The sequence below is a fragment of the Mauremys mutica genome, chromosome 3 (assembly GCF_020497125.1).
Source record: "Mauremys mutica isolate MM-2020 ecotype Southern chromosome 3, ASM2049712v1, whole genome shotgun sequence".
Classification (NCBI taxonomy): Eukaryota; Metazoa; Chordata; order Testudines; family Geoemydidae; genus Mauremys; species Mauremys mutica.
In genome coordinates, this window is record NC_059074.1 from 63,343,271 (window position 1) to 63,359,261 (window position 15,991).

Below are 15,991 nucleotides of genomic sequence, written 5' to 3' on the forward strand. Positions count from 1 at the left end.
TTGTTATAGTCTGTTTGTTTCTGAATAGGACCATGGTCATCACACAACTCCCTACACACGTTGGCCAGATGTATCTTCTGAAAATATTGGCCAAAATTTTCAGACTTGGGTGGCTAGGTGCCTGAATCCATATTGAGGAAGCCATACAAGTAGTCTGATTTTTTTTCTTCTTCCCGGATGTGCAAAATACCAAACAAATCCCATTGACTTCAATGGGGACTGCAAATGCTCAGAACCTCGGAAAATCAGGCCACTTATACAGATGCCTACACACAGATACTAGATGCCTACATTTAGCCCCTCCCCACCCCCAAGTTTGAAAACACGAGCCATTGGCACTAAGTATCTAACCAAACGTCTCCACACACCTACTTATGCGCCAACTCTTTATATAAATCTAAAGGGAAAAGAATAAGGTGCTACCATAATAATTAGAGTGCTCTTTTAGATCTAGAAGAAAAAAAACAATTAGCATCTACACATTAAAGATCAGAATCTTAGAATTACTTGATAACCTGTAACTTCGTTTAAAATCAATGGGAGTTTCAGGTACTCAGCAGCACCTCTGAAAATATGTTCCACAATACAGAAACACACACTGTGTATGCATACACGCATCCCTACCTCTCGTGACAATCATTCCCTTCTCAAGCTAGTTCCAGCTTACCCTTACAAGGTTTGATATATATTGCTGTATTTTAAAAATATTTCTGAAGAAGAATTTAAAGGGTTTTTTTTTTTGCATTTGCAATGCATCACATTTATACCAGGTAGCAGGTATTTTCAAAAACATTCCCAGGGGAAGGTAGCACAGCATTTATAAATCAAAATTTAAAAAAAACTCTTTAAAAATTATGCACACTATTTTCTCCTTGATAAGAGGAAGAGAAAAAGAATAGAACCACAAATGATAGAAACTATGTTATGTAATGACTGCTGGAAGCTGCTCAGATATCACAGTGATGACTGCAATATAAGAACCTGAATAGAATAGATACCCAAATCCTAGTAAATGAATCATCATTTTGTAGTATAGGCTAGTCAAAAGAGCCAGTCTGGCCCTGAAAAAATTATCCAGAGGTTGAGCCCACCACAGCAGCTCCAATACGATAGAAGGGGTGTGGGGGAGATATGGAACAGGGAGGAAAACCACTCAATTCTAATTAAAATTAAAGCATTTGACTGGGGAGGTGTGTGGAATTTTGCATACAAAAATAAATAGCATGGGAATATGATCTAAATTTAACTTGCTTCAGTTATTTACATTTTGAGGTGGAGGATGCAGCTGAATAATATTTTAAATCTTATCGTTTGCTGAGAACAATTAAATGTGATCCTAGATAGCTGAGCTGTGTAGTATTTCAAATCTGGCTGTCTATATTGAGTGAGCAAATGGGCATTTATGCCTGCAAAAGGATGATTGCATAATTAAAAGCCTGTTTTATAAAATTTTATGGTGAAAATCTGACTCTTGCATGTGTAGTTGTTGTGGGTTCAAAACTTTTATGGGTGCAGGTTAGGCAGCCAGTTTTAATACTATGGGGCTAAATATTCTGTTGGTGTAAGTCCATGGAGCAGTATCAGTTTATACCAGTATGAATTTAGCCTCTGATCCTTAAAGTAACTTTAATCATCATGCTATTCTATACACAGTTATATGCATCACTATAACTGCTAGTGACAGATAATACAGGCAACTGCAGAAAAATCATGTGACTAACAACTAGTTGTTTAGATCATGGACTCTCAACCTTTTTCTTTCTGAGGCACCCACAACATGCTATAAAGACTCCATGGCCCACCTGTGTTGCAACAACTGTTTTTCTGCATATAAAAGCCAGGGCTGGCATTGGGGGGTAGCAAGCAGGGCAACTGCCCAAGTCCCCATGCCACAGGGACCCCTCTGCAAAGCTACATTTCATAGGCTTCAGTTTCAGCTCAGAATGGTGGGGCTCAGCGCCCCTGGCATCAGCCCCGTGCAGTGGGGCTTTGGCTTTCTGCGCTGGGCCCCAGCGAGTCTAATTCTGGCCCTGCTTGGCAGACCCCCTGAAATCCACAGCCAGTTTCAATCCTGAGCCCTATTCACTGAAACATGCTGCTTCCACTATATGGCCATGGACTTGTATAATACATGGTAATACTTATAATTAGGGATGTCAAGCAATTAAAAAAAATAATCACAGTTTTAATTGCACTGTTAACAATATTAGAATACCATTTATTTAATATTTTTGGGGTTTTCTATATTTTCATGAGAAAATATAGGTCTGGGGGCTCTGGGCTTCAGCCCCTCTCGGGACACAGGGCTCCAGGCTTCAGCCCTCCCTCCCCCCGCCAATGCTTCCTGCTCCTCCCACAAATATGCAATTAACATGCTAAAAAAAGCATTAATTTTGCTTTCAATTAATCACATGACTGATTTACAGCCTTACTTATAATGTTAATCAGAATGTCTGAAGGATCCAACTAATATTTCACTATTGGGCTTACTTTCCTTTTGTCATTCAGAATGTTGGCCTTCCTTCCTTTGTCTATAGAAAATTGTAATAATGATCCATTTATCATTAATATAGATTTTAAGGCCTGAAGGAACCATTCTAATCATCCAGTCTGACTTCCTCTGCACTGAGGCAGGACCAAGTAAACCTAGACCATCCCTGACAAGTGTTTGTTCAACCTGTTCATAAAAACCTCCAGTGATGGGTGTTCGACAACCTCCCTCAGAGGGCTGTTCCAGAGCTTAACTATCCTTACAGTTATGCCTACTATCTAACCTAAATGTCCCTTGCTGCAGATTAAGCCCATTACTACTTGTCCTATCTTCAGTGAACATGAAGAAAAATTGATCTCCATCCTCTTTATAACAGCCCTTAACATAGTGTTCAACTATCAGTCTTCTTTTCAGCTTTCATATCTTTTTCTGCTAGTTTTTCCGCTAGTTTAAAGAGCGGTCTACTGTCAGGAATCCAGTCACCCCTGCATATGTATACATAGTACATATGTATCTGAAACAATCAAAACTGATCAAATTAAACAAAAGGAGAAACAGATTTTTCTGTAACTGTAAAACAAGTTTGGCTTATGCGTGGCAGATATTGCAACCACATGCAATAGCTTTGGGGACCATACTGTAATAAGTTTATGCATGGGTTATATATCACTATGGGTCAGGGATTTTATGCAACGTTGCAGGTGTTAGGTATAAAGAAGTAAGAAATGTTGGTGTTGTTTAATATGTTCAATTAGTTGTTTTAATAATGTATTTCTAAGGTAATGTTAAGTGAATCACTAGCTTTAATAGACTTTAATATGGAGTATATGAACTATGACCTTTGGACTCCATCCTTGTAAACAAGTTTGCTTACAACTTAGACACTGGAGTCCTCTGTCTCAAACTAGACAGAACCAGTTTTTCCTGCCAAAAAGGTTATATAAGAGCCTGCTCAGTGCCTGCGTGGGGCTGTCCATTCCAGGGGCAGCGCATGCACGGTTGGGTCTTCCTAACACTCCAGAGCTAGAGAGAAAAGTACCATCTATCCCGCAGTGAAGTTGAGGAAGGAAAAGCCTGTCATCACGATCCCCGTCACAGTGAACTGAATCCATATTACCTGTGGAGGGTTCTGCTTTCCTGGTGTCCATCTTCCCATAGGGTCTCCCTGCCTGCGACGAAGTCCAACAGTTGTCGGGACGCCCCAGTAGTCCTCCTCGAAAACTCTAAATCAGCCAGTGAGTAGAAGGTCCTGGGCTTCGCATCTGCACGCTGTGTCCACTGCGCCTAAATCATAGGAAAGGTTTCGGTATTGGGGTTTCTTTTATTGTTTTCCTAAATGCCAAGGGAGGTTTTGTGGGTCTGAGCTTCAAGCTCCTAAAGCCAGTCACTGAATCACTGTATGGTTAAGCTCGTGTTTCTCTCCCCTCCCTCCATTTTCCCCCGTTTTCTGTACCTTTGCCCTTAATATACTTACCTTTGTTTGCACCATATTACCTTGTCTCGCTTTATTTTTATTATATCACACAGGGAGAGAGGAACACCCTTATTGTAAGCTAAATCCACCGATAACAGCCACGGAAGGGAGCCGAGTCTGTTTTTCTGAGAAAAGGGGCTTTCCTTTTCTATCTTTCCCCCTACCTTTTTCTAGCATTTTCTCTCTGAAGCGTTACCTTACTCTCCTTGGGGTAACACAGGGGAAGGTTCCACAGCTGTTACAGGAACTAAAATGGGGAGGGAACTAAAACCCACTTCATCAGATGCATGGAGTGGAAAATATAGGAGCAGGGATAATTAATTAATATATTGAGATTATAGCACTGGATTGGACCCCAAAGTGTCATTGAGTCCAGCCCCCTGCCTTCACTAGCAGGACCAAGTACTGATTTTGCCCCAGACCCCTAAGTGGCCCTGTCAAGGATTGAACTCACAACCCTAGGTTTAGCAGGCTAATGCGCAAACCACTGAGCTATCCCTCCTCCAATGCATGAAAATATGTGAGTTGCCTTACCAAGTGTAAGGTCAGTCTAACGAGACAATTCAATTGACAGTAGGATACCAAAGGAGGAAAAATAACTTTTGAAGTGGCAATGAGAGTGGCCCATTACAGACAGCATCTGATGAAGTGGGTTTTAGCCCATGAAAGCTTTTATGCCCAAATAAATTTATCAGTCTCTAAGGTCTCACAAGGACTCCTAGTTGATTTTGCTGATACAGACTAACACGGCTACCCCTCTGAAACCTACCAGCACAGAGAGTTATTGTAACTAAAGCTGAATAATTGTCTGTCTAAACAGTTCCCTTTATTTCCATCGTTGCTTAACATTTATAGGGAATGTTGGAGATCACTCATCAGTTCAAAACTGGATTAATTTTTGCAAGGGTGTGTCCATGCTGAGACAGTGTTCCAAAAGTTAAAAACTAAGTGGGAAAAGGAGTCAGAGCCGTTTATGCTAATCTAGGTGGGCATGCCTTCCTGGGAGGAGACAGGTTATCAACTCACTGGCATGCATTCAACTGCTCTCGTCATAGTGATATTATTATGACATGATTATAGCACAATTATGATGTATTTTATGAAGATGGATTGCGTAAGGTGTCATTAGAAAAGATATTATTCTATTTGTATGCATGTATCAGTTTAGTATCTGAAGTTATAAATACTGACTATATATTTGTACTTCAAATGTAGTTACACCTGTGTAACGCCCACTAGACAAGATGCTTTCAGTCTAGATAGCTGGTTGGGAAGGCCCTATTTAGGGCAATACGCCATTAGGGAAAACAGTGGGCCTTAGAAGAAGCTTATCTCCCAGCTGGTGAGCCTTCCTGAGAACACTCCAGACAGCCTGTAAGTAATGGCTAGTATGACTCTACAAGGACATGTGACCAGGCCACATGATTCTGGACTCCACCTGGGGATGTCAATATTTTTCCAAATACAAATCAGTCTGGGAACCAAGTTTTGAAACAAAGGGTCCCCATCATATACTAAAGCTATATAAGTCAGGGAGTGACATCATCGGTTGTTTTTCACTTCCCACACAAGAGGACTCCAGGAAGCACCCGAGGAACAAAGACTGAACTGGCGGAAGAGCTGGACCCAGGTTAAAGGGATTCCTAGCCTGTGTATGAAAGACCCGGGGATTCCAAGCTGCATAGTAAGTGTAGCTTGTACCTTAAGAATCTGCAGCCTGCTTGTATCATCCATCAGGGTGAGATTAATTAAAATTCTATCTTTCTAGTATGTTAGACTTAGATTGTGTTTGTTTGTTTACTAGGTAATCTACTTTGATCTGTTTGCGATCACTTAAAATCTATCTTTTGTAGTTAATGAACTTGTTTATCTAAACCAGTGAGTTTGAAGTGAAGTGCGTGGAAATCTTAGCTCAGAGTGGCTGTTGCATATTTCTTTCCACATTGAGGGGGAGGCAAGCTGGATAATAAATTCATACTGGTTGGGGTTTGGACTAGGGCAGGACGATATCGCTCTGGGGTCCTAGGCTAGAAGGCTGGGGGTTATTTTGGCTGTAGCCTCTCTATTGTTGGTTCATGCAGTGGCTGGTCAGAGAGCCTAGATGTAACTGCAGCCGGGTGTGTCCTACATGTGTGTATGCTGGTGGAAATGTAAGACCAGGAGCATGTCTGCAGCTTGTCACAGCAGCATGGTGTGAGAGGGAGCCCAGGCTGGTGGGTCAGAGGGCTTAAAGGTACCCAGTTCCAGGTGGCACACCAGGGGAAACCATCAACCCCTCCCCAGGTGGAATTAGTCCTCCAGCTCCCTAGGTCAGATCAGTCACCACATGGCAAACTGCTCTGGTTGCTGGTCCAGGGTTGCCACCTGCTGTGAGTGTGTCTGAGTGCTAGAGTAAGTTAGGATTTTTAGTATAGTTTTCTAACCTGCACCCGGAACCTGCACTCCTTTGTTGTGAGGGGAAATCCTGGGACCAAAAGCAGCCTGACTCCTGCATGAAGAGTTTCCCTGCCAGCAGCAATCATCAGTCCCTCTGCAGAGACTGAGGACTCCAGACCCATCCGTGAACCTGAGGATCCGTTGGGGAGTTGTGAGTGCACCATCTTCTAGTTAGCCAGTTGGCGAAGTTGTATGGGAGAACCCCTACATAGAAGAACATAACATAAGAACATGTCAGAGGATGGAGATGGATGGCAGGAGAGAGAGACATCACTATGTTATATTAATCTCCTGTTTAATATAATTACTGTGAATATATTGTATGTGTTTGTTATTTCTTGGGAGTCTCCAACTATCTGGCAAGTAAGTGGGGGCTAACCTGTGGTTAGAATTTTCCGCCCAAGCTGACCTGGTGAGCCTGCTAGGAAGGAGCGAGGGGGGTGGAGGCAATGCCAAATTCATATGGAAAGAAAACAAAGAATTACGCCCTGCAGAGTGGGAGGCGGGATCCAGAAGAACCCAGGCCTGTCCATAAGGAGATTGGCACTAAAGGAGGTAACTGGCTGGCTAGGGAGAGCTACAAATATGTGCGGGGCTAAAGGCTCAAGTAGCTGTCTACTTGGCTAATCTTTGCTTCTCTTCTCTTCTCCAGCAGCGCTCTCAAGAGCATATGCTGCCCAGTCCCATGGACCCACCAATGGATGCAGCTCCCACATGGAAACTCCTACCAGAAGCAGCATGTCCCATTCTGGTGGGGGTGGGGGGGAAGTGGAGGGGGAAAGAGGAGGGAAAGAAAAATGGTGCAACACAGCAATAAAAGACAGAAACAAGACAAGGAAAGAGAAGAGACAGAAAAAGACAGGAGAAAGTGAGAAGGCAGAAAAGGAGCAGAGACTGTCAGGACATGGCACTGAGTATTAGGGCAAGGGAAGGAGGGTGCCCAGAAGCTAATCCATTGGGGACTGGGGATGCCACAAATAAAACTGTGCCCCACGGAGCTATTAGTGAAATTTACAGCAAAGCATTCTGAAATTATCACAAAGCAGCAAGGAGACTAAGCTCAAAGTAATGCATCAGAAATCCCTTGAAAGTCTCATAGGTGTGGTTTATAGAAGACAACACATGTTGGGAGATGTGACAGACTCGGAGGGAATTTACATTCATCCACTAATCATGTCCAAAGTTTGAGAGATTTTGGAAAATAATAGACATGCTCTCATCAATATCTATATATCAGGAGTAGCTTCACTGACTTCATAAGAGTCACACCCAATTTATACTGGTGTAAATGAGTAGAATGTGACCCATATTACTAAGATCTCGAATTATTAATAGTCATTCAGGTCCCCATTAGTTCTTTAATATAATTATACATGAGTAACAGGCATTACTGACAGATGTTTAAAATGGCTGTCAACATCCTACTAGGTCAAAGCCCTGTGAGTTTATACTGCACCTGCCTGGAGTTTAGGGGTGTTACTATACTACAAATAATAGACTAGAAATGGACTTTAAACAGGAGTGAAAGTGACACTTTCTAATCACTTTATAGTATTGCCAACCCCAAATGTTCAACAATCAAGAATCAGGCTCACCAAAAATCTCAAGCTTGGCTTAAAAATCACAAGATTATGTAAAATAATAGATTTGGTGTTCTTTTTATTTGCCTTCTGCTTTTTGAGCCTTTCGGGTGCACTGGGGTCACATTTTGAAGCTTTCTCCACAGCCCCAAGGGCTAGAAACTTACTTTTTCTTTAAGAATAAAGGCTGAAATCATCACATATTCACTTGAATGCAGGAGTTGTGGCTTTAAGGAAAACAATAATTATCATGAGACTCATGACAAAATCATAAAGAGTTGGCAACACTGCTTCTTCTTCTGTTTAAAGGCTAGTTACTTTCCAGAAGGCTCTTAAACACAACACTTCAGTAACTGAATTTCAGTTCTCACAGGCGAATATTTAAAACCAAACAGCTGGAAAATTCCACATTTTAGGTTGAGAAAAAATGGTCTTTTGTGGTATATCAAGGCCACTGTAGGGAGGAAAGGAAAATAAACAGGGATAGGAGCTCTGGACAGCTCTTCCTCTTGAAAGAAAGCTGGAGGGTCAAATCTTCCAGTCCTTCATAAGATAAAACTTCTATTGCCATCAGTGCCTCCACTCATAAATATTAACGTGCTCAATAGCTATACTTAAATATCAGAGCTGGTTTTTAGTTAAAATGTAAAATTGCATAGCAGCCATTGCTCTAAAACTCAGCATGGGGCAGAACTTGGCGCCCCTTTGAGGTTAAATGATCTCCTCTCATCCTCTCTTTCTTTATCCTTCCTGACCACTATGTTGCTTTTCACGCAGTCAACCATGACATCCTTCCCAACAGCCTGGGACCATTTGCTGGAGGCTCAGAGAACTGGCTCAGAGAACTTTGCTCCCATCTATCAGAATCCTCCTTTTCTGCAGAAGGAACAGCTGGTCCAGCGGATAGGGTGTGAAACTCTGGGGGAAGGAGCCTGCCCCTGACCTTGCAGCTGCCCTGCCTTGAAGGCTAACTGCAGCGGCAGGGAGCAGCAACTTGGGTTTATTGCTTGCTCTGAGTACAATCTGTGCAGCAAGGTGCTGTCTGGAACGCAGGCCTTTCCCCAGGAAAACAGCACCACAAGCCCAGCAGCCCAAGCCCCAGGGCTGGCACCGGGCTTGTGGTTCGAGCTAGCTCCTGCCCACCTGGCACAATACTACCCCTCCAGCTGCTGCACAGCCTGGGGCCTCTGCCCCTTTGCTGGGCTCCCCGGGCCAAGCACAGCCTCGTGCAGGGACCACAGGCCCTTCCCCCGCCCCTGTCCTGGGCTCCCCGGGCCGGCACAAAGCCCCGCCCCCTCTCAGCGTGACCACGCCCCATCTCGCCTTCCTCAGGCCGGCCCCGCCCCCTACTCCCTCCTCTGCGCAGTCTCTACCTCCGCGCAGCCACGCCCCAAGCAGTCTAGCTCCACCCGTTCCGCAGCCCCGCCCCTCACGCTTTCCTCCTCCACCGCCGCCGCGCCGGGCCTATTCTAGACGAACCTGGCTTATACGCGTGCGCAGTAGAGACTACTCTCTCTCTCCGGCCTCACCCCGCCCACAGCACCGTGGGTTCTGATTGGGCCGTTCTACGTTGCCCTGATAGCCAATAGGAAAGCCCCATTCCTACCCCGCCTCTTTACAACGTGCTGTTGCTGTCACACCTGCTTCCTGAGTCCTGACCCTAGTGGAGATGGCGGCGGCGGTGGCCGGGCTCGGGCTGCGTCGGGCAGCGGTGCTCGCCTCCGGACCGGGGCCGCTGCGGGGCCGGCTGCTCCCCTGGGCGGCCGGGCCGCGGCGACACGCGGCGCATTTCACGTTCCAGCCTGACGCGGAGCCCAGCGCGCACGGTGAGAGGTGGGGCCGCGCCGGGCTCAGCCTCCCCGGGCAACCTGGCCCTGCCCTGGAGAGGGGCTACCCGGCGCGGGACTGGCGGAGCGCATCGGGCTCCCGGCGGAGCGCCTGCTGCTCTGGGTCCGCTTGTCCCGAGGGGTCCCATCCCAGGCGCCATGGGGAGCCTCCGCCCGCCTCCCCCCGCCGTACTGTCAGCGCCCGCTGCGGTTGGGGGAAAGGGCGCTGGGTTCCCCGGGCGTGGCCCCACCGCCTGCCAGACCCACCTGGGGAAGCCGTTAAACGGCGCCTGGCCGCGCCCCAGGCGGGCACCGCGGAGCGAGCGTGTTGTCACCCCAGAACCACGAGCCCGCTCCCCCGAGCTCTGACAATCGTGAGACTTGCCGGGCAAACAATAAAGGCCAGTTCTTGGCCGCCAGCCTTCTGGGGTCGGAGCCTCTGGAGTGGCTGAGGCCACCTGGTCAGGCCCTCGCAGTGAGGGTGGGAGCTGCTTTTCTGTTAAGGGGGAAGGGGCTGAGATCCCCCCCCATTCCTCTTTTCTAGCCGCTGGGCTAGTTCAGAGCCTTGTGACAAAATTACTCGAGTTGGTGACGTTGGAAGAGTAACTCACTCACCTGAAATGACCTAAAGTTGAAGGCAGGCGGCCTGATTCGATTTTTGGCCAGGATCTGGAGCTGGTCGCCAGGTAGAAAAGCGCTAACAGCTGTCCGTGGCCATTTTTGGGTAAAAACTTGTTTTCACTCGGACTCAGGAAACGGAGATGTGTGACATAATTGCATTTTAACTTCAGCAGCCCATACTACTGTAAAGAAGGGGGGAAATCACTTAGAAGATGTAGAGAAGATGTTTACTGTTGAACAGAGTAATGTGAAAGTCCAGTGGGGAGGAGCTCCATTATCTTTTGTTGAGGGAGGGATAGCTCAGTGGTTTGAGCATTAGCCCACTAAATCCAGGGTTGAGTCCAATCTTTGAGGGGGGCATTTAGGGATCTTGGGCAAAAATCTGTCTGGGGGTTGGTCCTGCTTTGAGCAGGGGGTTGGACTAGATGATCTCCTGAGGTCCCTTCCAACTCTGATAGTCTATGGTTCTGCTGTAAATAGGCTTGTCAGAATTTTTTTGCAGTTTTGATTAATAGTGATTTTAATTTTTACAGTTATGGGAAGTTGGAGGTTGGTAGTGGGGTTACTGTTGGGGCAGTGCGGCTGTAGTGGGATTTCTGTAAGGCTGAAGGGCCCAAGACAGCTGGAGGAAATGGGCAGGGGAGGCAGCGGTCCTGGTCTGGTGGAGCAGAGACCCATAGCCAGGGCTACAAGGGGGAGGATGAGCCCCTGGCTCTGGGGGTCTCTGCTGAACATCTCCTGACAAAGGATTGCCCCTCTCCTCCACCTGGCTGGTGAAGGAGCTGGGCTGCAAAGGGCTGTCTGTGCTGCTGCTGGGCCAATTCCCTGCAGGCACAAGCTGCAGGAGGGTGCATTCAGTACTGACTGTTATGGTGGATATTTTTGTTGGTATCAGTGTGTCAGCTAAATTGGATGTTTATTGTCATCTGCTGATTTAAATTGGATCCTGTCAAGCCTAGCTATAAATTAGCCAAGTTCACATGCACTCTGTGGCAAGCTGGCCCTAAGTTCTGCAGCATGTTATAGCAAGCTAGAAATTCTGTGGCAGATTCAGTTCAATTCACAGTTTGCTATTTGCATAGAATTAATGGTGAGAATGCCGAATACAATTATTTTCATGTAATATTCAATTAATCTTATATTGCCCTCAAATTTCCAATATGCCACAGAATTTTGACACATCACTGCAATTGTAGAAATTTTCAGTGTATGTTGGAGAAGCTGCAGGTTCTGGTATTTGGGCAGGAGACACTTGGCACTTCAAGTTGCTACCAACAGCGGAAAAAGTTTGCAGACAGCCTAATGGTCAGGGCTCTGTTCAGAAGAGATTGTGATGGGTTCCCCCCAGGGTGCCACCTGGAATTGGGGTACCACTAAGCCCCCTGCCCTGGGCTCTTTTACACTGTACTACTGTGACAAACTGCAGAGCCCTAGGGAGTATAAACCCAAAATTATACTGTTTTGCACTGCACAGGGAACTGTACTGCGTAAGATCATAAAATTCACCTTCTCCCTCACTGTGGAGAGGAATATGCAACAGCCTTTTGTCCTTGAGCTATGATTTGCACACACTGGTTTAGATAAAGCAAAAACAAGTTTGCTATCACTTAAAATTTATCTTCTGTAGTTAATAAACAGGTCAAAGCAGATTACCTAGCAAATAAACAAAAAACGTAAACTAAACTTAATATACTAAATAGATTGGATATGAATAGCAGTTTCTCACTCTCAGAGGCGATACAAGGAGGCTGCAGATTCTTAAGGGGCAAGCTGCACTTGCTTACAGCTTGGAACACCAGGGGATTCCATTTACAGGCTAAAAATCCCTTTAGCCTGGGTCCAGCACTTCCCCCAGTTCAGTCTTTGTTCCTCAAGTGTTTCCAGGAGTCATCTTATGTGGGGACTGAAGAATACCAGATGATGTCAATCCCTGCCTTATGCATATGGTGGGAATGCTTTGTTTCCAAGCTTTGTTCCCCAGATGAGTCTTGGAAAAACACTGACATCCCAAGATGGAGTCTAGAGACATGTGGTCACATCACATGTCTTTGTAGAGTCATAACAGCCATTACTCGGAGGCTTAGTATTCTCAGGAAGACACCCCAGGTGGGAGATAAGCTTCTCCTAAGGCCATAAGAACAGCCATACTTGGTCAGACTGAAGGTCCATCTAGTCCACTATCCTGTCTTCCGACAGTGGCCAATGCCAAGTGCCTCAGAGGGAATGAACAGAACAGATAATCAAGTGATCCATCTCCTGTCTCTCACATGCCCAGCTTCTGGCAAACAGAGGCTAGGGGCACCATGCCTGCCCATCCTGGCTAATAGCCATTGATGGACCTATCCTCCATGAATTTATCTAGTTCTTTTTGGAACCCTTTTATAGTCTTGGCCTTCAGAACATCCTCTGGCAAAAAGTACCACAGACTGACTGTGTGTTGTGTGAAGAAATACTTCCTTTTGTTTGAAACCTGCTGCCTATTAATTTTATTTGGTGACCCCTAGTTCTTGTGTTATGAGAGAGAGTAAATAATGCTTCCTTATTTACTTTCTCCACACCAGTTATGATTTTATAGATCTCTATCATATCATCTCTTCCCCGCCCACCCCCGACATCTCTTTTCCAATCTGTAAAGTCCCAGTCTTAATCTCTCCTCATACGGAAGCCGTTCCATACCCCTAATAATTTTTATTGCCCTCTTCTGAACCTCTTCGAATACCAATATATCTTTTTTGAGATGGGGTGACCACATCTGCACGTAGTATTCAAGATGTGGGCATACCAGGGTTTTATATAGGGGCAATATGATATTTTCTGTCTTATTATCTATCCCTTTCTTAATGATTCCCAGTATTTTGTGTGCTTTTTTGGCTGCTGCTGCTGTTTTCAGAGAACCATCCACAATGACTCCAAGATCTTTCTTGAGTGGTAACAGCTAATTTAGACCCCATCATTGTATATGTATAGTTGGGATTGTTTTCCAATGTGCATTACTTTGCATTTATGAACATTGAATTTCATCTGCTATTTTGTTGCCCACTCACCCAGTTTTGAGAGATCCCTTTGTAGCTCTTCGCAGTCTGCCTGGGACTTACAAAACTTATCAAGATAGTTATCATCTGCAGGTTTTGCCACTTCACTGCTTACCCCTTTTCCCAGATCTTTACGAATATATTCAATAGGACTGGTTCCAGTACACTGTTTATCTCTCTGCATTCTGAAAACTGGCCATTTATTCCTACCCTTTTTTCCTTCTCTTTAGGAAGGCCCATTGTTTTTTCCTAATGGCTCATTTCCCTGAATAGGCCCTTCCCAACCCAGCTATCTATAATGAAAGACTCTTGTCTAGTGGAAGCAGCAAAGAGTCCTGTGGCACCTTATAGACTAATGGACATTTTGGAGCATGAGCTTTCGTGGGTGAATCCGATGAAGTGGGTATTCACCCACGAAAGCTCAAGCTCCAAAATGTCTGTTAGTCTATAAGGTGCCACAAGACTCTTTGCTGCTTTTACAGATCCAGACTAACAAGGCTACCCCTCTGATACTTGTCTAGTGGATGTTCCCCAGGTGTAACTACACTTTGAAATACAGATTTATAGTCAATATTCACAACTTCAGTATAAAAATGATGCATGCATACAAATAAGATAATCATATTCAGCAAATCATAACCTTTCCAATGACATCTCAAATGACCTGTCCTGCATAAAATATATTCTAATGTCATAATATAATAATATCACTGTCAAGAATATAGGGTACAGTGTCATAGAGATAATAGGTTTTCCCATAATGCTCACTTCAGAATTTTGTTTTTGTTAGGTGGTGTATCAGAAGACATGCATCCCTCTAATTTCTTTAAGCCTCCTCATTGTGGAGAGGGCCTCAAAAGCAAAGAATAGTTCCTGGCTCTGATTCTCCTCATATCTTTCCCAGGAAGATGCAAAATGAAAACTGATATGACTCTCTTGTCTGCTCTACTACCGCCCCTAACATTCTTCACAGTGGCTATGAAACTGACTAGTCTGGTCAGTTTCATTCTGACCACTGGGCCTGTGCTTCTACAGTAGAACTTCAGTTACAAACACCTTGGGAATGGAGGTCGTTTTATAATGCTGAAATGTTTGTAACTGAACAAAACGTTATGGTTGTTCTTTCTAAAGTTTATACAGCTTTGAAACTTTTACTATGTAGAAGAAAAATGCTGCTTTCCTTTTATTTATTTTTAGTAGTTCATGTTTAACCCAGTACTTGTAGTTGTGTTTTTTGGTCTCTGTTGCTGCCGGATTGTGTACTTCCAGTTCCAAATAAGGTGTGTAGTTGACTGGTCAGTTTGTAACTTTGGTGCTCATAACTTTGAGGTTCTAAGGTGTGTGTGTGTATATGTATATGTATATACACAAGACTCCTTCCCTTCCTGGTTACCTTCCTGATAGGCCCCACAATAGTGAACCTCTGTAAGCTCCTTAATGATGAGTGTTGGTCTTAGCAACAGTTGGCATTTCTCTTTCATTCACTGGGCACAGATCACGTTGCTGGGAATAAGTTTTTGCCTCAGTGGAGACTTCTGTCCAGTAAAAGTTTACAAGTTACTTCTGTATAGTTTTCAGTACCTGCAAGTATCTTGAAAATGAATACAGTGGATGCAATTCAGTGTCTTGGCATAATATTTTTGATGTGTTCCCATATTTCTAATGTTCAGATGTCCTGGGAGGTACCTATTTTCTGCAGGATAATCCCTTTTTCAATATGAATTTCTCTGCTCCTCTGAAAAGGGGTCATTAGGTTGGTTACCTTGGTTTTAGCTTTTTCTAACCTCGACTTTAACTGAAGTTAATAGGTGATAAGGGCACTCAGGATACAGCAAGATCAGGGCTATAGGTTTATTTATATGTAGTTCCATCCACCACTGGCTCAGATGTAGGAGGGTGTGATGGAGGGGCCACTGTGGGGAAGCCTGTTGTGTGTGTTGAACCAGTTAATTAGGTGACTAGAAGACTATTGGTTCCTCGATTTACATGCAGTATGACTTTGCATTCATATAGAAGGTGGTAAAAATGACCTGTGTGATGTTGATGTTGACGATGCCATAACACAGTAGATTTAAAAAAAGTCTTTACTGCATTCTCTTCACCTAGTTCCAGAGCTCAGATACGAAGGGTGCATTGGTTCCCCTCTTCTTGAAGGGAGTTAGTAGGGAGCCTTTCAGATAGGTCAAAGCAGTAACTATGAAACTACTGAATTATTCTCATTTGTTAGAAGCTAGATGAGCAGCAGAGATTTATCCCCAGTTCTGGAAAGACTGGGTCGTCAGAGTGTGAATAACTTAATATGGGGAGGGGCAAGAGTGACAATTTTTTAAATAAATTACAACTATATCCTTCCATTTATGCCTGCTGCTTTGAGCTTCCATAGCATTTTCCCCACCCTCCAATCAAAATGTATTATGAATGACAACTAACGAATACTGGGGCTATATAGGGATCAGAGCAGCCAGGTCTGGGCTGGAATGATACAGTTCTTTAGCCATGTTCAGCAACACACACAGCAATTTGAGAGGGAA

General features: G+C 44.6%; 1 protein-coding gene across 3 annotated transcripts in view; it reads left to right on the forward strand.

The window, feature by feature from the left end:
• The first annotated feature begins 9,611 nt into the window (after nt 1-9,611).
• BCKDHB (branched chain keto acid dehydrogenase E1 subunit beta) overlaps nt 9,612-15,991 on the forward strand; it is a 273,945-nt gene continuing 267,565 nt past the window's right edge. For 2 of the 3 annotated variants that reach the window (XM_045010402.1, XR_006578168.1), the window contains exon 1: nt 9,612-9,807. In XM_045010402.1, coding sequence (XP_044866337.1) covers nt 9,651-9,807 — 157 coding nt within the window. In that variant the 5' untranslated portion in view covers nt 9,612-9,650. The remainder of the gene's footprint in view (nt 9,808-15,991) is intronic. The other variant, XM_045010401.1, reaches the window with a different exon arrangement.